Consider the following 23499-nt stretch of genomic DNA (forward strand, 5'->3'; position numbering starts at 1 on the left):
CTTCTGGGGTTACTGCTGGAAGATCCGAGTCCTCTTCCTCTTCGGGAGGACCTTCTGCAACAGGGGCCATTCGCTTATCAAGACTTACCACGGCTACGTTTGGCAGCATGGAGGTTGAACGCCAGATCTTAGCTCAGAAGGGCATTCCGAACAAAGTTATTCCTACCCTGATACAGGCTAGGAAAGGTGTAACGTCAAGACATTACCATCGCATTTCGAAAAGTATGTGTCTTGGTGTGAATCCAAGAATATTCCTATAAGGGAGTTTCAACTTGGACGGTTTTCTCCTCTTCCTGCAAGCAGGTGTGGATGTGGGCCTGCGTCTGGGCTCCATAAAAGTTCAAATTTCTGATTTGTCCATTTTCTTCCAGAAACAATTGTCTGCCTCCCTGAGGTTCAGACTTTCTTGAAAGGGGTTCTGCACATCCAGCCTCCCTTTGTGCCTCTTATGGCACCTTGGGATCTCAACGTGGTGTTGCAGTTCTTGCAATCGGATTGGTTTGAGCCTTTACAGGAGGTTGAGGTCAAGTTTCTTACTTGGAAGGCTGTCACACTATTGGCATTGGCATCTGCTAGACGTGTGTCAAAATTGGGGGCATTGTCCTGCAAGAGCCCCTATTTGATTTTTCATGCAGATAGAGCTCAGCTCAGGACGCGTCAGCACTGCCTTCCGAAGGTTGCGTTGTCTTTTCATATCAACCAACCTATTGTGGTGCCAGTGGCTACTGACTCCTCAATCACCTCAAAGTCCTTGGATGTTGTAAGGGCTTTGAAGATTTGTGTGATGAGAACCTCTCGTCACAGAAAGTCGGACGCTCTGTTCGTCCTTTATGATCCCAACAAGGTTGGGTGTCCTGCTTCTAAGCAGATGATTTCTCGCTGGATCAGATGTACTATCCAGCATGCTTATTCTACGGCAGGTTTGCGGTGTCCAAAATCTGTTAAGGCCCACTCTACTCGTAAAGTGGGTTCCTCCTGGGCGGCTGCTCGGGGTGTCTCAGCTTTACAACTTTGCCGAGCAGCAACTTGGTCAGGGTCGAAAACGGTTGCTAAGTTCTACAAGTTCGATACTTGGCCTCTGAGGACTTAAAGTTTGGTCAATCGGTTCTGCAGGAGCCTCCGCGCTCTCTCTCCCGTACTGGGAGCTTTGGTACATCCCCATGGTACTAATGTGGACCCCAGCATCCTCTAGGACGTAAGATAAAATAGGATTTTAATTACCTACCGCTAAATCTTTTACTCGTAGTCCGTAGAAAATGCTGGGCGTCCGCCCAGCGCTTCGTTTTCCTGCATTTGTTCCTTAGTTAAGTGTTGCATTGTTACTTGGTTAAGTACTGTTCAGCCGTTGCTGAATTGTTTCAAGCTGGTTAGCTCGGCTTTCTGTTATGTGTGAGCTAGTGTGAATCTCTCCACTATCTGTGTATTTCTTTCCATCGAAGTATGTCCGTCTCCTCGGGCACAATTTCTAGACTGTCTGGTAGGAGGGACATGGAGGGAGGAGCCAGCCCACACTATTAAACTCTTAAAGTGCACATGGCTCCCAAGGGACCCGTCTATACCCATGGTACTAATGTGGACCCCAGCATCCTCTACGGACTACGAGAAAAGGATTTACTGGTAGGTAATTAAAATCCTATTTTTTTTTTATAGGTGTCTGGAGTCAATATTAGTGGTATCACTAATATTGTGCTTGTTAAATATATAAAATAAATATAATTTTTTTTATTTTTTTAGAAAACAAAATGAATATAAAGAGAGCCTAGAAATATAATTGTTATATAGAAAAAAGTATACCATAAGAAACTGGTGCACATACAAAAGTTTATGTACTCAGAACAACCAGACATTTTACTTTTATTTTCTGACGTGTATTACAAATATGTCCCTCAATCTGTATATTTTTAAATGTAAAAATGTTCATGTTTCTGTAATTGCAGATAAATCTAATGTCACATTGGACCCAGTGACCGCTCACTGTTTTCTGAGGTTATTGCAAAGCAATCGTAAAGTGAATAACTGCTCCCCCTGGCAACAGTCTTACCCTGACCACCCTGAGCGCTTTCAGCAGTGGCGCCAGGTTCTTAGTGCGGAAAGTTTTTACGTGGGCCGCCATTATTTTGAGGTTGAGTTCAAAGGTGAAGTCATTCATGTTGGCGTGACCTACAAATGTATTGACAGGAAGGGTTCAGAGAGCAACAGCAATATAACAGGAAATGATTTCTCATGGACCCTGAAATGGAATGGCAAGGAATTCTCAGCCTGGCATAGCGATGTTGCGACCCCAATAAAAGCAGAAAAGTTTTCAAGGATTGGTATTTACATAGATTACCAGAGAGGTACTGTGGCATTTTATGGGGTCAAAGACTCAATGACGCTCTTGCACCGATTTGAAGGCAAATTTTCGGAACCACTTTATGCAGCCATTTGGCTGCCCAAAAAAGAAAATTCAGTAACCATTATTGGGCCAGATGATATGTCCCAGCCAGTGACAATTTTATCACCTGTGGAGATGAAGGTGCTGACAGCCGCTCCATTGGAGACTGTCACATCAAGTACTAAGACAGAAGTAATTGTCAATACCACTATTCACACCATCAAAGTGGCGACAAGTCGTTCTACCGAAAACAAGAAGCCTTCTGGTATGAGTCCCATGACAAGCCAACAGCTATAGACTCTGACCAAACCAACACGAAAATCACCACTGTAGCTACTGTAGGATATTTACTGGATCCAGGTGTGACCTAATCTTGTATTGGAAAAATAAGTTTAATTTAAAAACATGGTTTTACGCTAAACTCGAGGAAAGAGATGTCATACTGTACGTTAGGGGCCACATTGAAAGACTGAAAGATTGCAAAAGCATTGGACCATTGCTATAAGGTAGACTGATTCTGCACAAAATTATTATTTTTTTTTTTTTTAATGCATTTAAATTTTGCAGCATACAATTGCATCCACACCTGTTTATGCCATTATATGCAACAAAACTACATAGATCCGAAACGTCATGCAGTTTAGGATCCGTTTAAAACAAAAAAGTGAAACAATGAAATTAGTAATGTGTTGGCTCCCAGAATGTTCATATGAAAATACCTGAAGTTTACTTGGGAAATAATATTTTTGCATGATTCATTTTAGGTCCTGGATAATATAAGACTGCTATAGGAACCTGTTCCTACTGTACTTGTCCGGTTAATTTGGAAGCAGGTGTTTCAACTATACTTTATTATATTTGCCTACTTGTCCTGCATCGCTTATGGAGAAAAAGAGGATCTGGGGGTCCGGCTGGATGTGATTCATGCTACCAGTTGGGCAGAGAAATTGGATCAAGTAACCTCAGCCACATCAGTGATCAGGTCATTATGATGCAATTCACAACATCATAGCTCTTACACTGAGTGCTTTCTGAGGTGGGCCAGACTTGATTTAATGATTTAAGTCAAATCCCTGCCCATCTTGCCAAAAGTTGGAAAATTGCTCGCCTTCTATGGAGTTTCATAATCCCCTCCCTAATTCTGGAGTCTACCAGACATCGCAAGGTACTAGACCAGGGGTGGCCAGACTTTTGGAGTTGGTGATCTACTTTGAAAGCTGAAAAGCTTTTGTGATCTACCTAGGTGGGACAATAGTGTGCGCCAAAGGTGCGTGCATGAACAAGGAGGTGTGGCATAACAAAAATGGGGAGTGACCTCCTCGATGCACAAGATGTAGGGACTGTCTCACCTGAAATAAAAAATTGGCCCCCCACAGGTAAAACTTCAAACACATTGACCCCCACACAGTAGTAAAAACACATTGACCCCCAAACAGTAGTAAAAACACAGTGGCCCTCACACAGTAGTAAAAACACACTGACCCCTACACAAGAGTAAATACACACTGACCCCCACACAGGAATAAAAACACACTGACCCCCACACAAGAGTAAAAACACACTGACCCCCACACAGGAGTAAAAATACATTGGCCCGTACACAGGAGTAAAAACACATTGACCCCCAAACAGTAGTAAAAACACAGTGGCCCTCACACAGTAGTAAAAACACACTGACCCCTACACAAGAGTAAATACACACTGACCCCCACACAGGAATAAAAACACACTGACCCCCACACAAGAGTAAAAACACACTGACCCCCACACAGGAGTAAAAATACATTGGCCCGTACACAGGAGTAAAAACACATTGGCCCCCACACAGGAGTAAAAACACATTGACCCCCACACAGTAGTAAAAACACACTGACCCCCGTACAGGAGAAAAACACACTGACCCCCCGTACAGGAGAAAAAACACACTGACCCCCCGTACAAGAGAAAAAACACACTGACCCCCCGTACAGGAGAAAAAACACACTGACCCCCCCGTACAGGAGAAAAAACACACTGACCCCCCCGTACAGGAGAAAAAACACACTGACCCCCGTACAGGAGAAAAAACACACTGACCCCCGTACAGGAGAAAAAACACACTGACCCCTACACAGGAGTAAAAACACATTGGCCCCCACACAGTAGTAAAAATACATTGGCCCCCCCACACAAGAGTAAAAACACATTGGCCCCCACACAGTAGTAAAAATACATTGCCCCCACACAGTAGTAATATATTGCCCCATACAAGTCAAAAAGGAAATTCCCCTACATAAAAATGAAAACATATATTAAATTGTCTCAGCCCTGCTCCTCCTCTCTCCCCCATATAACACTTTAATAACACTGCCAAATACTACTTACCAGGCAGGCAGCCAGGCAGAACAGCAGCTCCCTATGACAGCACGCCAGTCCAGGCAGTCGAAGGAAGAGAAGCAGCGGCAGTGGGCTCTTCCCAGCGCACAGGTGACATCATGAAGTCACCGGCGCGCTGCACTACTGGGAACTGGTTAAGTTTAGTTAAGTTGGCAGCGATCTACTGGTGGATGCTCCGCGAGCTACCGGTAGATCGCGATCTACCTTTTGGCCACCCCTGTACTAGACCATAATAGTTTTAAATTAAAGGTAAATTTAGGCTTGTAGAAACACGCAAAACAAAGAAATAACACTGAGTTATTGGATCTCGCCGTCAAACCCCCCCCCCCCCTGCAAGCGCATTGGTGTGTGAAGGTATAAAATGGGTAGAGAGAAACGGATTATATTATCTGCTAATGAAATGGCTTGCCGGAAGGAGCTAACTGAGGGGTAATTCAGACCTGATCATAGCAGCAAATTTGTTAGCAGTTGGGCAAAACCATGTGCACTGCAGGGGGGGGGGGGGGGGGGGGCAGATATAACATGTGCAGAGGGAGTTAGATTTGGGAGGGTTATATTGTTTCTGTGCCGGGTAAATACTGGCTGCTTTATTTTTACACTGCAATTTAGATTTCAGTTTGAACACACCCCACCCAAATCTAACTCTCTCTGCACGTGTTATATCGCCCCACCTCTCTGCAGTACACATGGTTTTGCCCAACTGCTAACAAATTTGCTGCTAGGATCAGGTCTGAATTACCTCCCGAATTTGAAAAGGGGATAATTGTATGCTGGCAGTGTCATGTTTCTAAGGCAGGGATGAGGAACCTTCGGCCCTCCAGCTGTTGTTGAACTACACATACCAGCATGCCTTGCTACAGTTTTGCTATTTGGCCATGCTAAAACTGTTGCAGGGCATGCTGGGATGTATAGTTCAACAACAGCTGGAGGGCCGAAGGTTCCCCATCCCTGTTCTAAGGAGATGTTGGACTGGTATACTGATAATTCAGTAACCTGGATGGACTGGCCAGCTCAGAGTCCAGATTTTATCCCCACTGAAAACCTCTGGGATGTATTGGAGTGATGGGTACATTCTAAGCCAACTCAACCTTCTTCAGTGTCGCAATTGGTCACTGTACTTAAGGCGGAATGGCAAAACATACTGCCTGCTGTTGTCCAGGAACTTATGAACAGTTTGCCAAGAAGGCAAAGAATCACTGCATGTGGTGGACCTGCAAAGTTCTGACGTCAATAAAATATTGTTGATCTATTTGCTGTCATTGTCCAATCACTTTTGTCTACATAGTGTATATAAGACTAGAGAAAAAAGGAGAGCTCTAAAGGGCCTCATACGCTACAACAATTTTGCATGATTTCAGGCTATTCCGACCTTTTGGGCCGACATAGCGTATGAAAACAAAAGTGTCAAATCATATGTGTTTTCAATCTAATCCGATGCGTGGTCCTGTGAGTGTCGGATCAGATCCCCTAGATCGCTAGTGCTGCACGTTTGATCTATCGGAATCGCATGAAATCGTATGGAAAATGGAAGCTCCAATGCCGGGGATTGATGGATCAGCGTTGAGCGTCCACAGGATGCTCAGACGCTGCCCAGCTTCCTTCTTCTGGCTCCCCAGCGCAGTGTGAGAGGTCACGCGTGCCGTCACACGCCGCTGGGAGCCGCCAGGAGAGAGCGGATGATCTCCACCCGCCCGCCCCCGGTATGTGGTGAGTTATGTGTGCAGGGCGGGGCAAGGGGACAGCCAGATAGTTAAAAGCCAATCCCGGGTATCCCGGGATTGGCTATTTTTCAATCCTGATACCCGGGATTGAAAAAAATGGCCCGGGATTGGCTTCCCTAATCGCATGCGATGTATCGCACAAGTATGACTGGCATTCTCAAGGACACTCCCAGCCCCCCTAGCCCTCTAATCCGGCCCATCAGATATATCTCATGGTACAATTGTATACCGTACGATATATTGCATGCGATGTATAGTGGCTTCATCAATCGCATGCGATATATCTTATGCAAAAATAGCACAAAAGTACAAAATCGTATGGAATCACTCCCGGGAAGGTCTCGGGGGAGTTCAAGGAAAATCGCATCTGACTTCAGCCTCTGACATATCGTTGTAGTGTATGGGGCTCTTAGCAAGTACAGGTAGTGCACAGTAGGAAAATAGTTTATAACCACTGTGGTGATAGATAAAAAAAATAACTGTACTGTATTTCATAAACTTTAAAATAAATTCATAATTTTACTGGGAGTCCAACAAATATGTAAGATGAAATATAAAAAAAAAAAAAACCTAAAGGAGTTATAGAAAAGGTGTATTTTTACTGCTAACATAATATAAATGATGGGTATATTTTGGGTTGCAAAAAAAAATGGAAGTGTGATGTACACAACAAATTACTATTTTGGCAAATTATTCTTTTAGTTTCAGTCAGTAATAAAATATTAGCTGAAAATAATTAAGTACCAGTATTGTGACTTGTTGTTTGAACCAAACTGCCGGAGATTGTTAGAATCAGAATGAACAGTCTCTTGATTAAAATCAGCTGTCCACTAAAAAGATTAGTTATATACACAGTGAGTATGTGTGGTATGTATGTATGTATGTGTATATGTGTGTATGTATATATATATATATAAAATTATTTTTGTTAGATTGCTCCCATGTGCTAATGCTTTCACTGCCACAGACACCAGCAATGGCACCATATGGTTATGCTGAAGGAATGTGTAGATAAAAGAAAGGATATTGCACCTCATTGCTAAGGTTTTATCTTGTATGTTGTAAGTTATTGTGATGACATTTTTGAATTAAAAATATTAAAGCAATTGATATTTTCCTCAGTTCAATTCAGGTTCCATATCCAACACCTGCATCCATTCATTTTTGTGTCCTGGGTATTGATGAGACTAGAGCCTATAAAATGACCAAGAACTAGTAACATTTGGGAATCTTAGCTCCATTATAACCCTTACATCTTCCAATTTCTATAAACCGTTTAACCTCCTAGTCACCATCATGGGTTGTAATTATCTTGCGCCCACAATGGCCTTGCTACAATATAATTTTTTTCTTATTTTTTTCTTTGAACCAACCTTGTCCTCTCACACAGGGGTCTAGTAAGGTGATAAGATTGATTTTCTACCAGTTCTTATAACTGTAGTGTAGAAAATCATATATCGCTCAAAGTTGTGGAAACAACCAGGATTGCAGCAGTTCCCAGGAATAACTAATATTTCAAGTCGGTATATAAAATATAAATGATCTAAATTGCCATCATGTGGTCATATGTGGTACTGCATTCCTCACCTTTTAATACTTTGGGGCATATTTAGACCCAATAATTATACATTCTTATAGTCACTATTCACAGCAATAAGAAATTATGTACCGCCCAGGTGTATTCAAAACACACCCAGGGATAGAGGCTCCGAACGCTAATCTGATCACTTCTGCCTCTAGCCCACCAGCACCATTCTGCGGACACGTGGTTGGCTGATGAGATATGTGTGGTGCCATTGCCAGAAATGTCTGCATTCTGTAGATACCTATAGTTGCTGCTTCTGCTGTTGGCTATAGAAAGGACTGTGGCAGATATCAGAGATCTATTGCAGTCCTTCCATGTTAAATACTGTGGATCTTTAATATTTGCTGGTAATCCCCAAAAAGAGCCCAAGTTTTGTTTGATAAATAAGCCTCTAAATCTTTAAATGCCTACTTAACTCGGTTAACATTTAGAGGGCAAATACTGGGCATACACGCTAGAAATATCTGCCCGATCCACTCAATATCCATGGATAATTTCAGCGTTTATGCTGGTGACCGATCCAGTAGTATTGATTGGTCTGACATGCTGGCTTGTCCAGCACGTTCGCCTGATTCAATATTTTGAGTGTCATGTCGGCCGTAACGGGCAGTGTATGCCCTGCTGCGGCCTGCCAAAGGACATTTCCCCTGTTCCTTCACATGGGAGGGAATGGGGAAATGTCTCCTCCATGGGGGCATAGCGACAATATCAGGTGACATACACTGTCAGAGATCTCACAGTGTACTGTATGCCTGCGATATCTGCAGTGTCAGATAAAATGCCTCTGTCAGTCTGACAGGCATTTTATCTGCCTGTGTATGCCCAGCATAACTGTATCTGACAATTCTTGTGTCAGTAAATTTCCCAGTTTCACCTGCTGTAAAGAGCCATTTGCGCAGCTTGACATTACGTATAATAATGTTCTCCTTCCACAAAAGACGTGCTCTGTAGATGTGCTCTGTGTGGACCTGACACTGAACAGATCATCAGACAATTTTGTATGGGTCAGTATATTTGTACACAGTGAGCAGGGTCCTCCCTCCTCCCCAAAAGAAAACGGACATTGCAGTTTGTATAACTATTGGCTAAGGCGCCTTTACATTAGCCTTATGTACCTGGTCAAGATGGAGTCCCAGGAGAGAATGTTGGCTGCTGATGCAGGGCTTACATACAATTCTATCTTCAGCAAAGTACATTTATTGCCAAGTGGTGATGCGGAGCCAGTTTCTATTCCCTTTTAAGCATCTCTTCAGTGTGCCATGTTAGTATTTACTGTTATTACCCATATCACCATGTAAAGTAAGTAGACAAGCTCAGGACTAGTAGTGTTTAGAAAATGCTTCATAATAAATACAGGTCTCTGCTCTAAATAACTTCTAAAGTTCTCTATTAGATGAAGAGCCTCATTTCAATGTCATTGGCCATGTTGTATAGTCTTATGGTTCATAAACTCAGCACGTCTACACTCCCCGAGTGGCGATATCCTTTATTGCCCACGTTTAATATGAAACATTCTGTCTGCCTCTATTCTGACACAAAAGTAGAATTTATACCTTTATCTCCCTGGAAAATCAGTGACATTTCCACTCTGAAATGCCAAGCGTTCCACTGAGGCTTCCCTGATTTTCTCTGCATTCAAGAGGAAATTGCAGTTCATTTATTCTTGATTAGTTAGGTAATTGTTATGTGGAAATAAGGCTACTTGTGAGCTGATATAAATGCTTAAGTTAATGAAATTAAGCAATGTAACTAATAATTGCCTAAAGAACATGCCTGCCCAAATGAACAAAATTACAGGCATCTTGTGCTTTTGTGACAATATAATAAGCTCGGTTTGACCTTCCCCTTATTATTATTTATGTTAATATGGAATATGCTTAGCTGATAAAATAGATTTGCTGTGAAGTGTACGTAAGACTTTCATTAAAGGGGTCCATTCGCCTTTAACTAAGGGAGATGTTCAACTTCCCAGAACTATAGTATTCCAAAACTCGCCCAAAAGAAATGTAGCTTTATAAATTAAAAAATATTATAGTTCTTCTTATTTCGGAGCAGTGGCTATTGAATGTGGCAATATATGCCACAATATATCCACATTTACATCCACAACGGAGATACCCCGATGTTGTTATTCAGAAAGCTCTTTAGGAAGTGAGGTCCAGCAATAAAGTAGATCTTCTAAAATATAAGCAAATAAATAAAGAACAGGGGAATGTGAATAGGGAAGTGGAATATAAAACAAGAAGTTCTATTGAGAGACTGCATTCCTCCCAAACCTGTTTTTGCATTTCACAAAAATAAGTCTCTAAAAACTTGGATTGGCCCCAAGTTTTCTGAAACCACTTCAGATATCTGACGGCCGTAAGTTGCGTACACACGCAATGATGCAGGCTAACTACCAATACTAACTACATTGTGCCCGGAGGCATGTAGTTCATATCAGCCCTGCCTGCGCACACTATATTTTCTTGCAATACCGATCCCGCACATCGCCATTGCAAGTGCATACACACAGTGCGATATGTACTTTATAGTCCATATCGCACAGAATATCGCACCGTGTGTATGCAGCTTTAAAGAGGGTACCTCTGCTTTCATCCAAACCTAAAGGATTTTACAAATGTGGTGGTAGTAGGCGCTCGACTTGCAGTCACATGGATAGCCAGACTACAGTACCTCTGTCCCAATAAGGAGAGAAGAAAAACCATATGAAAAAAATAAGTTTATAAATTGTTACTACCCACGTTATAGAGCTGCTCACCTGTAACTGTAATATATATAGCGTAGGCATCCACTAAGAAGGAATTTTTCTACATTCCACCCACAAAGGGGTTAAAAGGGGTGAGATAATTCCCCTCTCACAGAGGAGAGTTAAGACAGCCCACCCAGCTGGGGCTATAAAGAATGCATGGTGCCAGCGATACCAAATCGCGGAGGCGGGAGGACACAATGCTCTGTTCCTGGACTTCTTGCAGTGGCAGTTGCAGAGCACTCCATTTTTCAAATAGGGGAGCCACATCAGTGCCACCCAATAAACACTGTCAAACATCGCTGAGTGTGGCTCCCCTATTTGAATAAGGGACTGCTTGAATGAAAACTGCCACTGGCAAGGAATTGCAGCTTTATGGTTTAGGAGATTTTGTGATGAGTCAGTGGTATTTGCCTTGCATATATGTGTGTGTATGTATGTATGTATGTATGTATGTATGTATGTGTGTATGTGTATATATATATTTCTCTGACGTCCTAAGTGGATGCTGGGACTCCGTAAGGACCATGGGGAACAGCGGCTCCGCAGGAGACAGGGCACAAAAGTAAAGCTTTAGGATCAGGTGGTGTGCACTGGCTCCTCCCCCTATGACCCTCCTCCAAGCCTCAGTTAGAATTTTGTGCCCGAACGAGAAGGGTGCAGGCTAGGTGGCTCTCCTGAGCTGCTTAGAAGTAAAGTTTAAATAGGTTTTTTATTTTCAGTGAGACCTGCTGGCAACAGGCTCACTGCATCGAGGGACTAAGGGGAGAAGAAGCGAACTCACCTGCGTGCAGAGTGGATTGGGCTTCTTGGCTACTGGACATTAGCTCCAGAGGGACGATCACAGGTACAGCCTGGATGGGTCCCGGAGCCGCGCCGCCGGCCCCCTTACAGATGCTGAAGAGTGAAGAGGTCCAGAAATCGGCGGCAGAAGACGTTCCTGTCTTCATTAAGGTAGCGCACAGCACTGCAGCTGTGCGCCATTGCTCCCAGCACACTTCACACTCCGGTCACTGAGGGTGCAGGGCGCTGGGGGGGGGCGCCCTGGGCAGCAATGTAAATACCTCCTATGGCAAAAAATACATCACATATAGCCCCTGGGCTATATGGATGTATTTAACCCCTGCCAGTTTTCCAGATAAAAGCGGGAGAAGAGCCCGCCGAGAAGGAGGCGGGGCCTATCTCCTCAGCACACGGCGCCATTTTCCCACACAGCTCCGCTGGTAGGAAGGCTCCCAGACTCTCCCCTGCACTGCACTACAGAAACAGGGTACAACAGAGAGGGGGGGCACTTATTTGGCTAAAAATATATATAAGCAGCTATAAGGGATAGACACTTATTATAAGGTTGTCCCTATACAGTTTATAGCGCTTTGGTGTGTGCTGGCAAACTCTCCCTCTGTCTCCCCAAAGGGCTAGTGGGGTCCTGTCCTCTATCAGAGCATTCCCTGTGTGTGTGCTGTGTGTCGGTACGTTTGTGTCGACATGTATGAAGAGAAAAATGATGTGGAGACGGAGCAGATTGTCTGTAATAGTGATGTCACCCCCTAGGGGGTCGACACCTGAGTGGATGTACTGTTGAAAATTACGTGACAGTGTCAGCTCTGTATAAAAGACAGTGGTTGACATGAGACAGCCGGCTACTCAGCTTGTGCCTGTCCAAACGTCTCATAGGCCGTCAGGGGCTCTAAAGCGCCAGTTACCTCAGATGGCAGATACAGACGCCGACACGGATACTGACTCCTGTGTCGACGGTGAAGAGACAACCGTGATTTCCAATAGGGCCACATGTTACATGATTGAGGCAAGGGAAAATGTTTACACATTTCTGATAATATGAGTACCACCAAAAAGGGGTATTATGTTTGGTGAGGAAAAACTACCTGTAGTTTTCCTGAATCTGAGAAATAAAATGATGCGTGGGTTTCCCCCCGATAACAATTGATAATTTCTAAAAAGTTATTGGCAGTATACCTTTTCCCGCCAGAGGTTAGGGTGCGTTGGGAAACACCCCCTAGGGGGGATAAGGCGCTCACACGCTTGTAAAAGGGGACATTTGGGGTCGGTCTTTCAGACCTGGTGGCCACGGCAACAGCTGGGATATCCACGTTTGTACCCCAGGTCGCCTCTCAAAATAAGACGCAGTATTATCAGGCGCAGTCCTTTGTTGGCAAGCGGACAAAAGGTTCCTCTTTTCTGCTCGTGACAGAGGGAGAGGAAAAAGGCTACAGAGATGAGCCAGTTCCCAGGAACAGAAACCCTTTCCCGCCTCTGCCAAGCCCTCAGTATGATGCTAGGGCTTTACAAGCTCAGGCACGGTGGGGGCCCGTTCTCAATGAATTTCAGTGCGCAGTGGGCTCACTCGCAAGTAGACCCCTGGATCCTTCAGGTAATATTTCAGGGGTACAAATTGGAATTCGAGACGTCTCCCCCTCGCCGTTTCCAAAAGTCGGTTTTACCGACGTCTCCCTCTGACAGGGAGGCAGTTTTGGAAGCCATTCACAAGCTGTATTCCCAGCAGGTGATAATCAAGGTACCCCTCCTGCAAAAGGAAACGGGGTATTATTCCACACTATTGTGGTACCGAAGCCAGACGGCTCGGTGAGACCGATTCTAAATCTAAAATCTTTGAATACAGAGGTTCAAATTCAAGATTGAGTCACTCAGAGCAGTGATTGTGAACCTGGAAGAAGGGGACTACATGATGTCTCGGGACATCAAGGATGCTTACCTTCATGTCAAAAAATTTACCCTTCTCACCAAGGGTACCTAAGGTTATGGTACAGAACTGTCACTATCAGTTCAGACGCTGCCGTAGGGATGGTCCACGGCACCCCGGGTCTTTACTAAACTACGGACCGAAATGATGATATTCCTTCGAAGGAAGGGAATTTTAGTTATTCTTTACTTGGACGATTCCCTGATAAGGGTAAGATCCAGGGAACAGTTGGAGGTCAGTGTAGCACTATCTCAGGTAGTGTTGCGGCAGCACGATTGGATTCTCAATATTCCAAAATCGCAGCTGGTTCCGACGACTTGTCTTCTGTTCCTAGGGATGATCCTGGACACAGTCCAGAAAGAAGGTGTTTCTCCCGGAGGAGAAAGCCAGGGAGTTATCCGAGCTAGTCAGGAACCTCCTAAAACCGAGCCAAGTCTCAGTGCATCAATGCACAAGGGTTCTGTGTAAAAATGGTGGCTTCCTACGAAGCAATCCCATTTGGCAGATTCCACGCAAGGACTTTCCAGTGGGACCTACTGGAAAAATGGTCCGGGTCGCATCTTCAGATGCATCAGCGTATAACCCTGTCACCAAGGACAGGGGTATCCCTCCTGTGGTGGTTGCAGAGTGCTTTTCTTCTAGAGGGCCGCAGATTCGGCATTCAGGACTGGGTCCTGGTGACCACGGATGCCAGCCTGCGAGGCTGGGGAGCAGTCACACAGGGAAGGAATATCCAGGGCTTATGGTCAAGCCTGGAGACATCACTTCACATAAATATCTGAAGCTAAGGGCCATTTACAATGCTCTAAGCTTAGCAAGACCTCTGCTTCAAGGTCAGCCGGTGTTGATCCAGTCGGACAACATTACGGCAGTCACCCACGTAAACAGACAGGGTGCCACAAGAAGCAGGAGGGCAATGGCAGAAGCTGCAAGGATTCTTCGCTGGGCGGAAAACCATGTGATAGCACTGTCAGCAGTATTCATTCCGGGAGTGGACAACTGGGAAGCAGATTTTCTCAGCACAACCTCCACCCGGGAGAGTGGGAACTTCACCCAGAAGTCCTCCACATGATTATAAACCGTTGGGAAAAACTCGACAGGTATTGCGCCAGGTCAAGGGACCCTCAGTCAATAGCTGTAAAGGCTCTGGTAACACCGTGGGTGTACCAATCAGTGTATGGGTTCCCTCCTCTGCCTCTCATACCCAAGGTACTGAGATTGATAAGATGGAGAGGAGTAAGCACTATATTCGTGGCTCCGGATTGGCCAATAAGGACTTGGTAACCGGAACTTCCAGAGATGCTCACGGAGGATCCGTAGCCTCTACCTCTAAGAAGGGACCTGCTCCAGCAAGGACCCTGTCTGTTCCAAGACTTACCGCGGCTGCGTTTGACGGCATGGCGGTTGAACGCCGGATCCTGAAGGAAAAAGGCATTCTGGATGAAGTCATCCCTATCCTGATCAAAGCCAGGAAGGATGTAACCGCAAAACATTATCACCGCATTTGGCGAAAATATGTTGCGTGGTGCGAGGCCAGTAAGGCCCGACGGAGGAAATTCGACGATTCCTACATTTCCTGCAAACAGGAGTGTCTATGGTAGAATTAACCAACCTAGGTTGGAAAGGGGCGCTATGAGTGTGATTCCAATTGAATTTGTGCAGCAGCTGCCTGTATAGGGTAGTTACTCCTATATAAGAAAAAACAAACTAAATACAACAACAATAAGGCTGCGCTTAGAGAGATGAATTGTCTAATAATAAAATGAATTTATTAAATATAAAATATAAAATATGTCTTTTGGACAGTAAAATTGAGAATACACTGTAAAAATAGCCTCTAATCTCCTGTTATACAACATACATGCTTGTTCCCAATGTTCCTTAGGACCTTTTAATTTTAGAACCAATTTAATCCTGGGGCTATAGCATAGTCCCTGGGCTGGAATAATCAGAGTCCCAACGCTGGAGGATTAGCAGTTCCAATGGTATGGCATAAATCAAATGGAAAGTCCTCACCAGTGGTGCGTTTGGTTTGCAGAAATCCAGTCCTTAATTGTGGATTTGGTTCAAGACGAGCTGGTTTTTGGGGTCCAAGGTGGTTCAAGCTTGTGGTGATGTATGGTGATAAGGTGACAAGGAGGCTCACACCTGACGCATTTCACAGCTCCTGCTGTTTTCTCAAAGGTGACTTAGGTTCACAACTATCAGTGTATTTATACCCTAGTTAATTACCTCATACAAAACATGTGTGTAGACAATTCATCTCTTTCTGTGTGCACAAAACATAAACAATGAACTCTTATACTTAATCTAATCAGACTCAGAGGCATACTTGAATAAACTTTAATCTTATTTAATTAGGATTCCACTTAGAAATATTAATATAAGCGGGCTGCGGGTGTTGAGACGCACGCTAGCCCGCTTACTTTTGAACCGCAATAGTTACTATAGTAACGAAACCTGCTTCTTCGCTCCAATCATGGCGCATCGGTGTGGTCACATGACCGGTCGTGAATAGCGTATGTTTGAGCCGCATATTGGCTCCTACACTTCCGGTCTTCTTAACTTTTAAACGGATAACAAGAGTCCGCAATTTGAAAACCAATAGAAATGTGTATAAAGTATCTATTTCAGTGTATAAAAGTTAAGAAGTATTTCATGAAGTCACTAAGAATGTTAGTTTTTTTTCCCATCAGTAATAAAAACATTGTAGCAAGCTATAATCATGAAGCACGGAGAGCTGATCACGTGACCGCAAAACAGCCATGAAAGGGGAGGTAGTAACACACCTTATCCCCATAGAAACGATGCGGTCCATAGACCGGAAGTGTAGTAGCCAATATGCGGCTCAAACATACGCTATTCACGACCGGTCATGTGACCACACCGATGCGCCATGATTGGAGCGAAGAAGCAGGTTTCGTTACTATAGTAACTATTGCGGTTCAAAAGCCGGAAGTAAGCGGGCTAGCGTGCGTCTCAACACCCGCAGCCCGCTTATATTAATATTTCTAAGTGGAATCCTAATTAAATAAGATTAAAGTTTATTCAAGTATGCCTCTGAGTCTGATTAGATTAAGTATAAGAGTTCATTGTTTATGTTTTGTGCACACAGAAAGAGATGAATTGTCTACACACATGTTTTGTATGAGGTAATTAACTAGGGTATAAATACACTGATAGTTGTGAACCTAAGTCACCTTTGAGAAAACAGCAGGAGCTGTGAAACGCGTCAGGTGTGAGCCTCCTTGTCACCTTATCACCATACATCACCACAAGCTTGAACCACCTTGGACCCCAAAAACCAGCTCGTCTTGAACCAAATCCACAATTAAGGACTGGATTTCTGCAAACCAAACGCACCACTGGTGAGGACTTTCCATTTGATTTATGCCATACCATTGGAACTGCTAATCCTCCAGCGTTGGGACTCTGATTATTCCAGCCCAGGGACTATGCTATAGCCCCAGGATTAAATTGGTTCTAAAATTAAAAGGTCCTAAGGAACATTGGGAACAAGCATGTATGTTGTATAACAGGAGATTAGAGGCTATTTTTACAGTGTATTCTCAATTTTACTGTCCAAAAGACATATTTTATATTTTATATTTAATAAATTCATTTTATTATTAGACAATTCATCTCTCTAAGCGCAGCCTTATTGTTGTTGTATTTAGGAGTGTCTATGGGCCTGAAATTGGGGTCCATTAAGGTTCAAATTTCGGCTCTGTCAATTTTCTTCCAAAAAGAACTAGCTTCAGTCCCTGAAGTTCAGACGTTTGTAAAAGGGGTACTGCATATACAGTCTCCTTTGGTGCCTTCAGTGGCACCTTGGGATCTCAATGTAGTTTTTGGGTCCCAAAAGTCACATTGGTTTGACCCACTTAAATCTATGGAGTTAAAATATCTCACATGGAAAAGTGGTCATGCTGTTGGCTCTGGCCTGGGCCAGGCTCGTGTCAGAATTGGCGGCTTTATCCTGTAAAAGCCCTTATCTGATTTTCCATTCGGACAGGACGGAATTGAGGACTCGTCCTCAGTTTCTCCCTAAGGTGGTTTCAGCGTCCACCTGAACCAACCTATTGTGGTGCCTGCGGCTACTAGGGACTTGGAGGACTCCAAGTTGCTAGACATTGTCAAGGCCGGAAAATATATGTTTCCAGGACGGCTGGAGTCAGAAAATCTGACTCGCTGTTCATCCTGTATGCACCCAACAAGCTGGGTGCTCCTGCTTCTAAGCAGACGATTGCTCGTTGGATTTGTAGTACAATTCAGCTTGCACACTCTGTGGCAGGCCTGCCACAGCCAAAATCTGTTAAAGCCCATTCCACAAGGAAAGTGGGCTCATCTTGGGCGGCTGCCCGAGGGGTCTCGGCTTTACAACTTTGCCGAGCAGCTACTTGGTCAGGGGCAAACACGTTTGCTAAATTCTACAAATTTGATACCCTGGCTGAGGAGGACCTGGAGTTCTCTCATTCGGTGCTGCAGAGTCATCCGCACTCTCCCGCCCGTTTGGGAGCTTTGGTATAATCCCCATGGTCCTTACGGAGTCCCAGCATCCACTTAGGACGTCAGAGAAAATAAGAATTTACTTACCGATAATTCTATTTCTCGTAGTCCGTAGTGGATGCTGGGCACCCATCCCAAGTGCGGATTGTCTGCAATACTTGTATACAGTTATTGTTACAATAACATCGGGTTGTTTATTGTTGTGAGCCATCTTTCAGAGGCTCCTACGTTTTATCATACTGTTAACTGGGTTCAGATCACAAGTTGTATGGTGTGATTGGTGTGGCTGGTATGAGTCTTACCCAGGATTCAAAATCCTTCCTTATTATGTACGCTCGTCCGGGCACAGTATCCTAACTGAGGCTTGGAGGAGGGTCATAGGGGGAGGAGCCAGTGCACACCACCTGATCCTAAAGCTTTACTTTTGTGCCCTGTCTCCTGCGGAGCCGCTGTTCCCCATGGTCCTTACGGAGTCCCAGCATCCACTACGGACTACGAGAAATAGAATTATCGGTAAGTAAATTCTTATTTTATATATATATATATATATATATATATATATATATAAAATAATTTTTTTTCTCTTCAATCTATTTCCAGCCGGGAGAGGATAGTGTCTCAATCATCAGAGGTTAAGCTGTCACTTGAACTAATTATTGCCGAACCTCTCAGAGAGCAATAGGAGGAAAGGAGACAGATATTATGACTCATAAATGCATTAAAAGAAAGCTTGATAGTTAGCAACTGCTTATCTGCTGTGTAAAGGGTACCAACAGCTCTCCCAGTGACCTAAAGTGTTGTGCAAAAAGTTTTACCTTTTTACCTCAAAGGAGGAGCCATAAGGAGAGTGAGAAGCTAAGCAAGGAGACCTGGGGCCCTGAAAACCGGTATCCGTTCACATGGTCGACCATGTTATGGTCGACAGTCATTAGGTTGACCACTATTGGTCGACATTGACATGGTCGACACATGAAAATGGTCGACACATGAAAGGTCGATACATGAAAAGGTCGACATGAGTTTTTTAACTTTTTTTTCTTTTGGGGAACTTTTCCATACTTTACGATCCACGTGGACTACGATTGGAACGGTAATCTGTGCCAAGCGAAGGCACCATGCCCGAAGCATGGCGAGCGAAGCGGTGCACTAATTGGGGTTCCCAGTCACTTTACGCAAAAAACGACACCAAAAAAAGTTAAAAAACTCATGTCGACCTTTTCATGTGTAGACCTTTAATGTGTCAACCATTTTCATGTGTCGACCATGTCGACCATGTCAATGTCGACCAATAGTGGTCGACCTAATGACTGTCGACCATAACATGGTCGACCATTCATACCGGAACCCTGAAAACCTTACATATTTAACATACAGTAGGTGCAGCTTGGCCTATCGACCCAGCATTTACAGCACTGAGCAGAGCAGCATCAGAGGTGGGACGGGGCAGAGAAGGAGGCGGATTATTCTCCTCAGCGCCAGCCTTTTGATAGCATCAATCCGCGGAAAGCCCACCCGGTGGTGCGGCCTGACAAAGATTGGAAGCAGCTGGCAGAGCATGTCCTTTGTAAGTCTAATTAGTTTACCAGGAAGTCATTCAAAATTAAAGTTATACGCACGGAAATACTTGACATTCCATAGCGAAGCACGCGAATTCAGCTAGTTTGATATATATTTTGAACGAACGACCAGAATGCTTAGGATTGGTTTTCTAGAGCACCGTAGAAACAGCGTTAACAAAGTACAAACACATACAGTAGCTTATCCAAACACTTTCAGGATTGTCATAATGGAGATCCTAAATGTATTAAGATAGGTGGTGTAGAATTTATCCCTACAAGAAATAGGGGAGGTGATCATTTTAAGAATATGTGCAAACAAGAAGTGTTTTGGATGTTTAAAATAAACTGAATATGGTGATTTGATTCCAGCTATGCACGTTAACCAGAGTTATAGCTCCCTTGCTTATCCTACCCCTATTGAATACCCAGCCCCCTTTGCTGAATTTGTCTTTTATTTATTACTGGATCGCCCTCTGTGCGCATAAATATGTGGGTGTCTATTAATATGTACACATGTATGCATATACTGTATATACCTACCGTTTGCATTGATAATACCTTTGCGCTTTTTCCTCTATGCACTGTATTGCATATTTGTCATCCATTGCATATTTGTCATCCCTCTCACGCCTGATCCAATCTATGTGCATTCGATCTTCTCGTGATATTTATACTTTCTGGAGTCTCCTATCTACATGACTATACAAGTTGATGTCAAATAGATAATTTAGGGGTTAGTATGTGCCCTGGATATATGAGATTGTCATTCATTGGCTATTAGGATGCTGTGAGAATCCAACCCACATAACGAGGGTCATGTGGTCGAAGGTCATGTGGTCGAAGGAGCGGCTTTGAAGTCATACTATTTCTATATAGTGTGTGTTAGGTCCAGACAATGTAATCTATATCACGTGGACAGACTAGTGTCCAAGCAACCAATATAACAATTGACTAGTATATACAAATGGGATTAGTGCAGTCAAATGGGGATGCGGTATGAGATATCGGCAGACAGGATGCCGACTGTCAGTATACAAACTGCGCCATCCTGCCTGCCGGTATACCTGCAGCGGGTCCCCTCACGGACTAGCAGCACTCTCCACGCTTAGGCCCGAAGGTTCTATTCCCACTTGTTTGTTGGCGCGAACCCACCATCCATGTGGGAATTACGGGGGGTGGGGGTTGGGGGGGTTTGAGGTAGGGATTCTGACCGCCGGTAAAATGTTAGATATCGGAATTCCGGCGTCGGTCTCCTGAACTCCGGCATTTTTAATGCATCCCGTCACATGGGGGTCTATTCATATAAAAAGAAGATGTTTTGGTTTGACTTACCACCAAACATTGCATTCTCGTGTTTTTTGCATATATTTACTGCAATTCAATAACCTTTGCTAGGTTCCTGAAGTGATGTAGTAACTCGTCCTCTCAAGATGCCTCCTTCACTGCTGTTATCGAGGCTTGTTTAGTGAAGTTTCCTCCATGCATGCACGCTTTGATTCCGGGGCCTGAGCCTCTTCCATCTTCTGTGCACGCGCCGATGTCTAAGGTTCCGGCAGCAGAGCAATCTGGGGGAAATGTGCGGAGCAGAGATTGACAGGCGCAGAGGTGAGTTAAAACTTCCGTGCCTTTTTTGCCACTGTGGCGCAGACTACACCATCCTCAGATGTCGAATCTGCATGACATAGAGAAGCGGTGCTTTCCGCTGCTACATGAATTGAAGTTACCATACAAATGTATGGTACTACGAATCGAGCACAGAGCAGGGCTACTGCAAGAGAATTAATAACCTTCTCCATGGTAACCTGTTCTGTGAATTGCGGGAAGCAGAGAAAAGTGCTGTTTACCGCAGAATGGGGCTTTTCTCTGCTTCATGAATAGACCACATGGTATTAAACATGTCACCAATCAGCCACTGTATGTTATCAAATGCTCTGTCACATTAGACAGAGTATATGATACAAGCTGTGCAATGGACTGATAGCCGATCATGTGGTGTCTGTTTACATCACGTGATCAGAAGCCAGGAATATGTTACTTTTACTCTATGTATAATGTATAGATTTGATTTAAAAAAAATGATATAAACAAATGGGTCTGCCTCCATATTATAAAATGTTTGTTTTTACTTATATAAAAGATAATTGGTTGAATAAATGCAGACAGGTGCTATTGAGCTGCCATATTGATAAAGGTATAAAAGGTCCACTGGGACAAATGCTAAACCACCTTTGATAAAGCTGCCATTCTTGGGCAGAGAAACGCATCACAACAAGCACTTACCTCACCCACCATTTGCAAGTGAAAGATAGAAAGAACTTTTGGCTGGACCAGCTTCCAGTTTAAACAACCTGTACTTACATTTTTTGGCTCATCGATAAATAGAACAAAAAAGAGAAAGAAAGAATCTTTGTTGGGGCATATTTTTACATGAAAATGAAAATAAATATAGAAATATTGCTAAAATGTAACTTTTAATTAATATATTAAGAGAATTTGGTTACACACTAAAGATAAACAAGGATACAATCACTCAGTAAAAGGTTACATGTGTCAATGGGGGTCATTCCAACCCAATCACACGCTGCACTTCTTCGCAGCCATCGATCGGGTCGGAAATGCGCATATGTGGCGGCTGCATTGCGCAGGCTCGTCGTTGCCTGGTGACAGCTGTCACTGGGCAGCGATGCTGCGAATGAAGAAAGCGGTCACAGCGGCAACCGCAAGAAGATTGACAGGAGGAAGGCGTGCCAGGGCGTCAGCTGACCATTTTCTGGGAGTGGTGTGGCGAACGCAGGCGTGTCCAGGCGTTTGGAGGGCGGATGTCTCCCGTCAATTCCGGGACCTGCATCGCTGGATCGATCGCACAGGGTAAGTAACTCTTACCCTGGTCTACTTCTACACAAAACTTTTTTTGCATAGCAGGGCTGCACAAGCGTTCGCAGCCTTGCAATGCAAAAAAGCACTCCCCCATAAGCGGCATCTAGTTGATCGCACGTGCAGCAAAAAGTTGCTACATGCGATCAACTCGGAATGACCCCCAATGTGAACACCTCTAGGGATACCTTAGGTGGCGATATACTACATGTTATTGGTCTAGGGCAGGCATGTCAAATTCAAAATCCCAACCGGGCCAAATAATCAAGGTCTAATAGGCCCTACACACTGGCCGACATCAGTCAAAGATTTGAACGATCTCGTTCATAAATGAACAAGATACCGTTCATATCTTTGAGTGTGGAGGCTCCAGCGATGAATGATGCGCGGCCCTGCGCTCGTTCATCGCTGGTCCCCCGTCGGCTGTACATGCAGGCGAATATGGACGATCTCGTCCATATTTGCCTGCACTTCAATGCAGCCGGGTGACGGGGGGAGTGAAGAAACTTCACTCCCCCCGTCACTGCCCCTCCGCCGCCGGGTCCCCCGTCGGCCGTATCCACCGTCGGGCAGCTCGGCGGCAGATCGGCCAATGTGTAGGGCCCATAAGATTTGCGTGGGCTTCAAGAATAAAAAGTCTTATATGCAATGATGGTTAGGGTTCGGCTGCGGAAGGGGAGGTTAGGATTACGCACCCAAGGGGATGATTAAGGTTAGGCTATGTGAGCTGAGGTTAAGCGTCATCTGCTGGAGGAGAGGATAGGGTTACGCTGCAGGGGCAAGGAGTTTAAGGTTAGGCACTGGGAGAGGGGGTGGTTAGGGTAATGCTGTGGAAGGGAAGGTTAGGATTAGGAACCCAGGGGATGATTAGGGTTAGACTGCGGGAGGTGAGGTTAGGCTTAATCTGCTGTTGGGAAGGTTAGGGTAAGGCTGCAGGAGGGAAGATTAGGGGTAGACACCCAGGGGGGCAGTCAGAGTTAGGCTGAAGGAGGGGAGGTTAAGGTTACGCACCGGTGGAAGGGTTAGGGTTAGA

The 23499-nt window shown here is 44.4% G+C and overlaps 1 protein-coding gene and 1 long non-coding RNA gene across 3 annotated transcripts in view; one reads left to right on the plus strand and one right to left on the minus strand.

Moving 5' to 3' along the window:
* TRIM16 (tripartite motif containing 16) overlaps positions 1 to 5217 on the plus strand; it is a 59817-nt gene extending 54600 nt beyond the window's left edge. For both annotated transcript variants that reach the window (XM_063961016.1, XM_063961017.1), the window contains exon 6: positions 1938 to 5217. In XM_063961016.1, the coding sequence (XP_063817086.1) occupies positions 1938 to 2671 (734 nt within the window). In that variant the 3' untranslated portion in view covers positions 2672 to 5217. The remainder of the gene's footprint in view (positions 1 to 1937) is intronic.
* The window catches only part of LOC135056164 (uncharacterized), a 169600-nt gene that overhangs the window by 38174 nt on the left and 107927 nt on the right, over positions 1 to 23499 (minus strand). The window lies entirely within an intron of this gene.

Source organism: Pseudophryne corroboree, chromosome 3 (assembly GCF_028390025.1).
Source record: "Pseudophryne corroboree isolate aPseCor3 chromosome 3, aPseCor3.hap2, whole genome shotgun sequence".
Taxonomy (NCBI): Eukaryota; Metazoa; Chordata; class Amphibia; order Anura; family Myobatrachidae; genus Pseudophryne; species Pseudophryne corroboree.